Source organism: Arachis ipaensis, chromosome B02 (assembly GCF_000816755.2).
Source record: "Arachis ipaensis cultivar K30076 chromosome B02, Araip1.1, whole genome shotgun sequence".
Taxonomy (NCBI): domain Eukaryota; kingdom Viridiplantae; phylum Streptophyta; class Magnoliopsida; order Fabales; family Fabaceae; genus Arachis; species Arachis ipaensis.
This window is the reverse complement of record NC_029786.2, coordinates 88146122-88158626: the sequence shown is the minus strand read 5'-3', so window position 1 is coordinate 88158626 and position 12505 is coordinate 88146122. Positions and strand designations below refer to the sequence as shown.

General features: G+C 32.8%; 2 protein-coding genes across 2 annotated transcripts; both read left to right on the top strand.

Annotated features, from left to right (window-relative positions):
• LOC107627561 lies at positions 8558–10945 on the top strand. The gene is made up of 3 exons (XM_016330398.1): positions 8558–9558; positions 9699–9876; positions 10274–10945. Exons 1-3 carry the CDS (start codon positions 8558–8560, stop codon positions 10943–10945), a joined length of 1851 nt encoding a protein of 616 aa, XP_016185884.1.
• LOC107627560 (uric acid degradation bifunctional protein TTL-like) lies at positions 11499–12284 on the top strand. The gene is made up of 4 exons (XM_016330397.1): positions 11499–11504; positions 11620–11721; positions 11815–11941; positions 12061–12284. The coding sequence occupies exons 1-4, from the start codon at positions 11499–11501 to the stop codon at positions 12282–12284; spliced, it is 459 nt and encodes a 152-aa protein (XP_016185883.1).

The following is a 12505-nucleotide window of genomic DNA, read 5'->3' as shown; positions in this document are numbered from 1 at the left end:
TACTATATATTGTTATTACCTATTCTTCAATATATCTTAGTTTCACAGTAATAATATAAGGTTCACTACAACAGGAGCGGCAGATAGTGGCGCTTTTTTGACCGCCGCTAAACATACAGCAACAGGTAAGTGACCGCTAAAACTAAAGGCGCCGGCAAACCTTTAGTGGCAGTTTTTTTTTTACCGCCGGAATAACTGCTGCCAAACCTCGTTTTACCGGTGAATACGTTTTGCTGCGGTTGAGAACCGCTGCTGCTTTCCAGAGCTAGGTTGAGAAACTTTTCCCGACGGTTCGTTAACCGCTGCTATTTAATTTTGTTTAAAAAATTGGATTTTGCAGCATTCAACAATAACCGCCGCTAAAGGCTTTTTTTCAAACAAATACTTTATTTGAATTTTTGTTCATATGAAATATTTTAATTTAAAAATATTTCGTATTAATTTAACTGATTATGTTTGCAATTACAATTAAAAAAACATACTTGACATAAAACACAATACTAAGATATCCCAAATGATCCATATATATAGATAACAAAATAAAATAGTTAATAATTTGATCTCAAAGTATACTGTTCATAACGGAAAGAAGAAAAAATTTAATTGTTAAAAGATCCCTATTGTGTTCCATTCCCCAAAGACATCAGCTGTGCATCAATTTTAGGTGGCAAAGTATCTCCTTGCTATTGGATTATGTATTTTACCAGATTCACCATGGTCTATCTCTTTTCCATTTTTTCTGCTGCCTCTGCCTTATGTTTTGCTGCTGCTGTCTTTAATTATGTAATCTCTGCCTTTTGTTCTGCTGCTGCTGCCTTCAATTTTGTAATCTCCCTCTGATACTCCTCTATTTGTACTCCAGAGTTTGATTGTTGGGTTGTGTTACGAATAATTTTGGTCGGACATGGTCCAAAACCTAATAGCTATCCAGAATCCACCAGCAGCTTTTCCTACAACAAGTTGAACCCACACCTAGATCAGCCTAACTTGTCACGCATGCACCAAGCATCCAAAATAGTATCCGAGTAGCAGAGCAGATGAAGATGTCAACAGGATATGCACGGTTAGAAATACATCAAGAGATAGTGCAACAATAAACAAAATCGAATGAAAAAAGAGCATTCAATTCTCACCACAAATGCAACCGAACAGCGATGTCAAGAAGGAACAGAGCCGCCGAAAATAACTTAAACGGGAAACAAGGTCACATCCTCCAGAAGAATAGCGCCACGATAGAGCAGCAGCAAAACTTGTACCAATGCACCCCAACTCAAAGTTTATACTTACGGAGCAGAGGAAAAATTCATGTTCACCGGTAAATTAATCAGAAACATATACATAGAGCAAAACCACATATAAAATTCAATTAAAAATACACAAAAAGTCACCTTTGAAATGCGAAACCAACTTGAAGCCGACGATGAACAATCAGGAAAAGGGTTCAGCGAAGCAGATAGCGGGAATTGTGGTGGAAGGGCACGGCGAGGGTTGTAGGGATGCAACCCCAACAGACGCCGTGTGAATGTGCAGTGAATGGGGTTTGACTTAGGCTAGAGTTTTGGGTAAACTAGTGGCAACTAGGGGTAATTTATGTTAGTGAAACTCAAAGCACACAATTTGGGATTAGTTCAAAATCATACCGTAGTATCAGAACTGATTTGTTCCGATAAAATAGACTAAATGTTTTACCATTATAGTAGTTTAAAATTTAAATTGATCCATAAGCATCACTATGTAAATGCATTTTAAATAGTGAACTATTTTGCAAATACAATTAAATTTGTATTAATAGGAATTGAGTTGTAATTTTGTTATGTTTATTATTTAAATTTTTTAATCTTCTGAATAAATTAATTTAAAATATAAAATTTTTTTCTAGTTACCTAATAAATTTGAACCTCCTTCTTAAACAGGAATTAGGATATGATAATTTGGTAGAAATAAATATTTTATTTCACTTGAATTTCAAATTTAACTTAAAAAGTTATAATTTTCCGTTGATAAGAGGTAATATAAATATTTCTATTCTCTCCTCCGAACACAGACGGTATCTGATTTTGAATTCTTTTTCTCAAATATCATTCTCTAGAACTATTTTCTACTCATTTTTATTTATTTATATATTAATTTATTGTCATATTCACTCAGGTCTCTGTTTTAGTACTCAACTCTATTCATTCCTTCATCTGCACCCAACGATCTTTACTCCAACCTTATGCAAATTACCTTTATATAAAAAAAATAGTTATTCGCCATTTATGTACAATAGTTTTCATGACCCATTTAAATTCGCTTTGCATATCTTGTTCAGGATTTCTCGAAACATTGAATTCACAAATTTTTTTATTCTAAGTAATTACTAAAAACAAAACACGTGTGGTGAATACGTTTATGTCTATTTTTTTATAAGCCATTTTGATTTTATTTAGTATATAAGTAAAAGTTTTTAACTGAATTTTTTACCTCGTTCATTAATTTTTACACGTTAAAATTTTCTCTATCAAGAAATTTATAATTTTCCATATGTACTTACAATTAGTACTTTAGTAATAATTTTCATCCTTAATAACTTAATATTTGTGTAACTGAATTTTTCAGTCCTGCACACTACATTTAAAATAAACACACCTTTGCCGGACCTCCGGAAGTCAACATCACACCATGGTAGACGACATCCCTAAAGATTTGTACATATTTTCAGACTCTGAAGCCCTAGAAGATGACCAACATATCAACGAGTATGCAGCAGTCATACGTCCTCGAGCTAATAGGAAAAAACATGTGCTCTGAGATGCGCATCCTTTGAATTCGGAAAAACGCAAAATAATCTCACAAGTGTCCCGACCTGAAGCATCGAGGACAAAAAATCCCACAGAGATCATGGGACTTGTCCACGAACATCTTAGCCGATTGGAACAAGAGAAACAGGTTCTAAAACAACAACGAGGATCCGAAATATTCCTGAGCAGGGGTGTACCACGACGAAGGGGATTAGAAGAAAAGCTTGTGAACCCGGAAAACGACTTAGTTGAGTTCACCAACCAAAGAATTAACTTTGCATGCATTCTGATCCCAATAAAATTCTGGAAGAAGACAAAGACTTTTTAGATTGAATTTATTTGTAATTTTTCGAATTCAGATACATCATTATCTTTTTCTGTACATTTATGATTGACTGCTAATATATAAGATCTTATTGTACATAGGGTTATCTAATTATAATAATTTGTTCACATCGGTAAACAATAGTTTTAATCTTTCTAATTAAATTGATTATACCTAAAATTAATCAAATGCTACTATAACGGTTTAACTTACTTAGTAAAAGAGAAAAGAATTAAAAACCATAACTTAGGAGGATTTTATATTTTTTCCTCCATTTAATTATGTTAAGTCCTTGTGAAACGATGCAACGCGTGATTGAGTCATTCTGTCCTCACTGGTCCTTGTTGAGGATTTATACTGAACATTGGTAGTCTAAATTTGTTATGGTCAACATAATGATTATTCAGAAAATACTTACTAGTATTGTGTTAAGCTCTATTTGGCTTAGAAGTCAGATCAATGTTATTTTATATTGAACCAAATCTTGTTAATTTCAATTTAAAAAAAAATATGTTTCATATTATGAAAAATTCATAACAAACCATTTCTGATCATTTGGTTTTAAATTTTAAATTAAGTTTTGTAAACGATAACATTGCTACTTTTCCTAACAATCCATAACAGATAAAAAACTACTTAAAAGGTACGTAGTCACTGTTGCCACCAAACCATTTTTTTAGCTGTGCACAAACTAATTTTCCTATATTCTTTAATCATGATATTAACATGTGGTTAAAATATCATCTATATTTTTTTAAAATATCTTGTCAACCAAATCTAAACCGTTATAAAAATCTGGATTTTTTAAGCCTATATAAAGATTTGTTGCTACTAGTTATCAAAATTCTCAACTTACAATGTCAAAGGTGTCATGTTAGTTTTTTACCATACCTATCATTTATAACTCAAGAATTAATGTATTGAAAAATTTATGCTCTCCCCTATCCACCTCTTTTTGTTATACCAAGCGGAAAAACTTTCTGTGCATTGAATTATAGTATTTAAATGATTAATATGCCTAAGATTTATTTTAATTTTCGAATTTATACATATAAAAGCTTATAAATCTAGTTTGTATTTTACCTCTTTTAATCATATGACAATTACATGTTGGCAGGATGATTTATTTACTTTTATTATATACATAAATGATCCCAAATGATGTTTGTTTCTTGGTTAAGAATTACATACACCCAAGTGAATTTGCCAAAAAAAAATATAGAAATCAACATTAAGAGAGTTAGAATTAACTAATCAATGGCACTAAAATTGATGTCATACGCATTTTGGACTTAAGGTAAATTTTAACTTTCAATAGATTTGTTCTCTGGGATGGGTGATTATTACTTTGGGTAAGCCAAAAACTTTAATTCGTGTATGAATCAAAATTGGTTAAATTGTTCCCCCATTTGAATGGTATCATAACTCTACATCTTTTTTTTGAAGGATTGAAAGTACACTTAGTTGGGTATACAACATAAAAAGCTCGATCAATCTACAGCCTCTGCTCATTCATTTTTTCCGAACACGATAAGTCATCATCCTCAAGAAATTACACATAGTATTTACTTAACCTTTTGTTTTATCATTGACATTGTGGTTAGTCCATGATTCTAAAACCAAAAAAGGATAAATTATTATGTACTTGTAAATACGATAATTACAAGAAGCTGAATATTGTAAGTAGTGTATATGCCTATTGATTAACAAGAAAAAAATTCTTAAGTAACTTGCTGAACAATAATGACGTACAAAAGAAAAAAATAGAGCAAAAAAAATATAAAGCAGTCAAATTTACAAGGTTAAAATCTTAATTAGTTAGCTATGGTATCTTAAGTTAACCATATCAAGTTTTAATTTGCTAGCCATATAATAAAAGAGTAACTGAACACGGATTAGTTATAATTGCGTTACATATATCTATCGCATCATTCTGCAATTTAGTTAAGAGTTAAATCTAAAAATTAACAAGTCACTTCAGAATAGATCTCAAAACTAGCCCTTTACCAATTCAGATAATTCAACAATTTAAAACTAAATTAGCAATTTTGCAACAACAGCTCAACGAACAAATAAAACCAAAGCAAGCCTTTGAAAAATCAACACAAAAATCAGTGACCATTTGTATCTTAATTATACCTTTTAATTAATGTAGGAAACAAATTGTCTGTTCAACCAACAATTTATATCTCTGCTTAGTACCTCAAATCCCATACGACTTCTTTTCTGGTACCTTTTAATCATGGCCTATCTGAATCTAATATCTTTATCGCCTATCACAAAAACTTAGAATCCCTTTTGTTTGCATGTATCTAATGTTATTTTAACATTGTTAATTAATAAACTCCAAAGCTATTATAGGTCAAAGGTCAAAACAAAATAATTGTAAACAAGGTTACCTGAAGTCTTGAACGTTGAAAGTTGAATGCCAGATCTGTAGCTCGTCTTCGTAGCTGAAGGGGTATCAAATTCCTGGCTGCTGCTACCCATTAGAACCTCGAAACAGGGGGGCGAATGCCTTGAGTCCAACAATGGCTACGCATGTCCCAGCATAGACATCGAGCTGCATTGGAGAAAGATGAACACTCGGCAATTTTCGGTAGCCGGCCGTGTGCGTTGGAAATCAGCAAAGCAGAGCTAAAGAGCAGTGAGATAGGGAAGAGACGTGAATATTGAGATATGACAGAGATGAGCCACATCGAAACACGGCGTTTCGGCGGCTCTAACGGCAGTTACGATCGTTGTGCAGGTGCTGGTAGGTGGAAATGCTTCGACACCATAGGGTTTGAAAAGAGGATGGGAGGGCTGTGAGTGACGACGCAAAGATAGGGTTACTTAACATGAAAAAATTATCTCCTAAAAAATTGAATAACTATATAAACAAATTTATGATTTATTATAACAAAATATGCTTTATGTTTGGTAATTATACATTAGCATTAATGTTGGTAGAATGCATATTTTTTTAGTAATATTAATTAAAATCACTTATTGCATTATAATTAGTTAATAACTAAAGAATTATAAAATTAAATTATAATAATATTTTTTAAATATATTAGTACTCTCAATAATCTTATTTTTATGGGTGTTTTGGGTTCTAATTTTTTACAAGTTATATTTTTATTATTAACTATACTTAATTTTTTATTTAATTTATCATTTTTAATATGAATAATTTCACACATTATGAACAAATTAGAATAGTAAACTATACACAAGAGTTTAATTTATAAATTTTACAATATCAAACAAAAATGAACTTATAATTGTGCTAAAACTTGCAGTATTATTTTATTTATATTTATTTTGAGCGATAAAATTATGTTACTTGTGACCCTATTGTTATGCATAAACAATTTTTTTTTAATTTTGTGCTTTTAACAAAATCAATAATTCACATTAACAAAAAATTAACAAAAATAAATATGGTTAAAATATAATAAAAAGTTGTTAATGATGATAATAAAATTATGGAGAAAATTATTAAAACCAATAATAACCAGCGAATTCATGTGAATCAAGTAAGCACTTTTAGGATGTAAAATCAGGTATGCGTTCAGAAAAAAATATATGCAAAACATCAACTAACAGCGTTCACAAAAATTAAACGCATTTTTGTTCTCTATAACGTAGTTGTCAAACACACCTTATGTGGTCTGCCCTAAATATTACGAATCAGTAGGCGAAATTTAAAAAATTAGGATAATAGCAAAAAATTATAAAATAAAGATTATCTTATAACATTTTTATGAAAACAAAATTCAACAGTATAATTATTTTTTAAGTTTGTAACTAATGTGATAATAAATAAATAACTATATAGACAAATATGAAAATTACAAACAAATAACTAAATAGATAAAAGAATTTAATTTTACTAGTATTAATTAACGTACTAACATTCTACCTCATAGTAGATACTATGAGAATAATAAATAATAATGATGATGTGAATTTACTTTACATAAATAAGCCAATAAGATTACTAATTTGAAAGAATCTATTGAAATTCAAGTCTAAAATTGTAATATATAAAAATAAAAATGGTTGAAAAAATTCAGACCATGTGAGTTGAATACATAAATCAATGTTAATATTTATTTTGTGTTTTTTAAAATTAGCTGTGTTTAATATATTATCATTGTTTACGAAAATAATTATAATTCCAATAGTTCGTATGTTTTACATTAAGAACTGTAAAATTTTTTTACTTTATATTAGATATGGATAAAAGTTGGATTTTAGAGCCACGAGGTAGTACAGAATATAATCAAGGATTGAACAATTTTTTAGACTTCGCATTTGCTAATGCATCGTCCGATGGAATAATAAAATATCCATGTCGAAAGTGTGGCTTCCAACTTATGCAAACAAGAGAAGATGCGTACGACCACCTGTTGATGAGGCCGTTTTCCCCCGGATACACTGTCTGGATTCGTCACGGCGAGAAACCTTTTGACGAGGGCACAAGGTGTATGAGCATAAACGATAATCCACTCTCCCAAGTAAATCCAATGACGTAAATGGTCAACGAGGCATTTGATTTCTCTATTCCACACGTTGTCGATGACACCACAATGGATGAAGATGTTGACGATGATGAACAAGAATTTTTGCATTTATATGACGGGCCAAGTCACGCGGCAAGGAATTTTAATGATTTACTTGCAGACGGAGAGCAAGAACTATATCCCGGATGTTCAAAATACTCGAAGCTATCATTTCTAGTAAAGCTTTACCATATAAAGTGCATGTGTGGTGTTAGTGACAAGGCGATGTCAATGATCCTAGATTTGTTGCGAGAGGCTTTTGAGCGCACTAAACTTCCGACAACATTCTATGAGGCCAAAAAGATGATTAGGAAGCTGGGTGTTGAATACAAGAAAACAGATGCATGCCCAAACGATTGCATGTTATACCGAGGTGATGATTAAGAATTGACAAGGTGCAAACGCTGTAGGACTTGAAGATGGAAGCAAAAGACGCGGAAGGGTTCTATTCTCAAGCTAAAAACTCAAGTCAGGAGAAATGGAAAACCAATAGCAGCAAAGACTCTTCGGTACTTTCCGCTCATACCGCGACTACAACGGTTATTCATGTGCAGCAAAACATCTAAAGACATGTGGCATAAGGAGGGTCACAATAGTGTCGGTTTTTTTAGGCATCTTAGGAATGCTATTGCTTGGAAAAAATTTAATGAGAAGAATCCTTCTTTTTTATCGGACCCACGTAGTGTTCGCCTGGCCTTAGCTAGCGACGAATTTAATCCTTTTGGGAACATGAGCACAAAGTATTCTGTTTGACCGGTTATTCTTATCCCGTACAACTTTTCTCTATGGCTTTGCCAGGAAATGACATAGATATTTACTTGCAGCCCCTAGTTGATGAGTTGAAGTAATTATGGGATGGGATAGAAACATACGACGCTAACAAGAAAAGCACTTTCAAGATGTTTGCGGCATTGATGTGGACTATTAGCGATTTTCCAGGATTGAAAAACTTATCAGGGTGGAATACGCACAACAGCTTAGCATGTCCTATTTGTAATTTTGATGCTAAGGCACATCGACTGACATATAGTCAAAAATGGTGTTTTATGGATCATCGTCGTTTTCTAAGTCAGGGTCATAAATTTAGACTAGACCAGTTAAGATTTGACGGGCAAGTAGAAAACAGGGATCCTCCAAAGATGTTGTCTGGAACAGATATCCTAAGACAACAATCAAATGTTCACGTGTCATTCGGAAAGATGACAAACGTCATAGGACAAAAAAGATGCAATGGTGAAGATGCCAACATGGGTGAATCAAACTGGAAGAAGAAGAGTGTTTTCTTCGAACTCCCATACTGGGAAGAAAATATGCTACGTCATAACCTAGATGTTATGCACATAGAAAAAAATGTCTGCGATAACATAGTGTTCACTATATTAAATGATAATGAAAAGTCAAAGGACAATCTGAAAGCTCGAAAGGATTTACAATACATGGGCATAAGGCTGGAGTTGTGGCCGCGTGAGGGTGGAAAATATCCTTCTGCAGTTTTTACCATGTCAAATGTACAAAAGGATATATTTCTAAAGACTCTTCAACATGTCATCTTTCCAGATGGTTATTCAAGCAATATTATGCGTTGTGTTGACTTGCGACAGCGTAAGTTGTATAGTTTGAAAAGTCATGATTGTCACATTCTGATGGAACATTTGCTTCCAATTTTGGTCAAGAATGCACTGCCTGCCAATGTGGGTATCGTAATTGCCGATCTTTTATCATTTTTTCGAGCACTCTGTGGGAAAGCTGTTAACCCTCTACAGCTCGATGAACTCCAAAATCATGTTGTTCATATCCTGTGTCGTATGGAGATGATTTTTCTTCCATCATTCTTCACAATCATGGTACACCTTATCGTGCATCTTATAGAAGTAAAAATTGATAGCCCAATACATTATCGGTAAATGTATCCAATAGAGAGGTTAGTTCCTATGTAAACCTTAGCACAACATGCGGTTTCATTAATAAATTATACTACTCATATGACATGGTTTCCGTTGAAAGGTATCTGGGACATTTGAAGTAATATGTGCGCAACAGGGCTCAAGCAGAAGGCTCAATTGCAGAGGGATACTTATCTGAGGATATTCTAACCTTTTGTTCTAGATATCTGGATGACATTGAGACTAGGATGAATCGGCCGGTGCGAGTTGACGATCAACCTAGTGGAGTGATCCTTGATGCATATGAAACAATGTTCCCGAAAATTGGAAAGGCGGTAGGGGCTGCAACTCATTTTAAGCTAAGCCAGATGGAACAACATCAAGCACATCGTCACGTGCTAGTCAACTGCGAGGCTATTTTTGAATTTATTGAGTAAGTGATCTTATGTTAAATTTTAACTCTCAAAGATAAATCTGTTAAGCCTTTCACTATTAATGAATAATGTTGTGCTATTTCAAATAGTTCATTTAGACAAAAAACAAATATAATGCTACGAGGTCAAACAAGGTCGCAATAAAAAATAGACAGCATTGTGCACAAGAAATTTGTTCAGTGGTTCAAGCAAGAGGTTAGCATACAGTAAGTATTATGCCAAAGTCAAATGATAGCATGAAACATATTATAATACTTTAATTTTGATGCATGTAAGAATGGTTGTTATATGGTAGCAGGTTCCGATGGAGAGCACTGAGTATTCAAATGAGATTAAATGTCTTGCATGTGGACCCAGACTGCAAGCAAGACGTTATGGGGTGTACAATGTCAATGGGTATAAGTTTAGAACTATGGCAAAGGATGAAGGAATGAAAACCCGAAATAGTGGAGTATATGTCTCGTCTAATACACGAAGTTATGCAAGCATGCGTGACCAAAAAGTGGCTATTGATAGTGTTACATATTATGGCAAAATTGTAGACATAATTGAATTGAATTACAGCTGTCGGTTCTCAGTTGTGCTGTTCAAGTGTATTTGGGTAGATACGACTACTACTAGAGGAATCAAACAAGATCATTTGAGTCTTACTAGTGTTAACTTCTCTCGTTCAATACACACTGGTGATCGAGAAGACGATGAACCGTACATATTGGCATCAGAGGCTCATTTTGTATACTATGTGGACAATGAAGTAGATAAAGAATGGAGCGTAGTTGTTCATGTGAAGCCACGAGACTTGTATGACATGGGAGAAGAGAATGAAGAAGCTAAAGTTGGTTTCTCTCCACAGTCAGGGTTAAACATGTCAATGACAGAGGACATTGGAGAGCTACAGTTGACAAGGGATGATGATACAGAAGACCCCACAGACAATATTTCTGAAAATATTGATGATGTTGCAAAATGAAACATGAGATTGTACAACGTAATTTTTAAAGAAGATTTGTGTTTTTAATAAGTTATAAACTAGTTTCTGTATATAGTTGGCTGGTTACATCACGATTTACATTTTCGTATTTCAATGAACTCTTTACTGGATTAACAGCTTTAATAAATTAAAGCCTTTTTCCATTCCTTCCATTTTTTTGTTTATCTACATTTATTTCAGAATGAGGTATCTATATTGTTTGATGCTGTTGTTCTTAATGTCGATTTTATTTAAAGATAACATATCTAATAATCATTAACTAATCTTAATGTTGTTATGACTAATAAATATTAGTTATTTTAAAATGATGGAATAACAAGGCAAGTGGAAATGAATGACTTTTCATCATGCTGTGCAAGCTCGACATTTACTATAGAAATGGCTATAGCCTCGCCATTCTCTTCGTTGGAACATGCAATTGCTGTTGCTAGAGACATATGATTTCATAAAGTAAATGTTAGGTGTTGGTTAGAGGCTAATATCAGGACGCTCTTGTTTCAAGGAATACTTAAAAACGGCAAACAATTATACCATGCAGGTTCGTTTCTTAGGTATACAGTTATTGATTAATTGAATAATGTATATGTTAAGTTTATATACGAGAACCAAATATATTGGAATAATATTTGTTATGTTAACATTTAAACGTGTAGGAACTTCATAAATGGGGATCAATGTACGAAAAGAGGTTTGGGTATATTTTTGTGACATGTGCATCTGAAAAGAGTTCTTCTGAAATACTTGCTGAATTGAATGTAAAAGAATAGATTCCTAATACAAAAATCTCATTGTAAATAAGTAGTGTATTTTACAAAAAAATACTATAAACTATATCTGGTATTATGTAGACGCGCTTCAGAAACAACCATGTTGTTGAGTTGGATATTGCATCAAAGGAGGAAATAAAGTATATAGAATTGCACATTACAGATCTTCTATATAAGAGATATGCCCAGAGTACTAATAAGGGAGATGGTAACTATTGTTTATTTTTTATTTGTTCTAAAAGTTTCTAACGATATTAACATACCATGTTTTTACTAAATTAATTTCTGACGAATGTCCTTCTTGTTGTATGATGTTCATATTTTCAGTGTTATCTGAATATTCAGGCGAAGTAGTTAATGACAGTCTAAATGGGATAAAAACTGATTCAGAAGAAAATTTAAATGAAATTTCCTCTGTTGGAATTGACATCTCCATGCAGTCTGATCTCAAAAAGGTTTCGGAAGAAGACAAAGAAACTTTGGATAACCAGCAAATACAAGATCATGTACATGTTGCAAATAGGGGCTTCGATTTGAACAAAATGCCATAGTATGGAGATGAAATATCAGATCCTATAACACGTGAAAGTCATAAATTCTTGACAGAGTATTTTTACCCAGGTCAATACGATGCTGAAGAGAAATTTTTACCTTGTATTTTAAGAATTAGGTCGCGTCCACTTAGTTTAATGGTTTTGGTTGCAGTATTACATATGTGACTACTTTTGAAATTTCAAGATTCGGGTTGAATAAAGAATATTTTCGAAAAAGC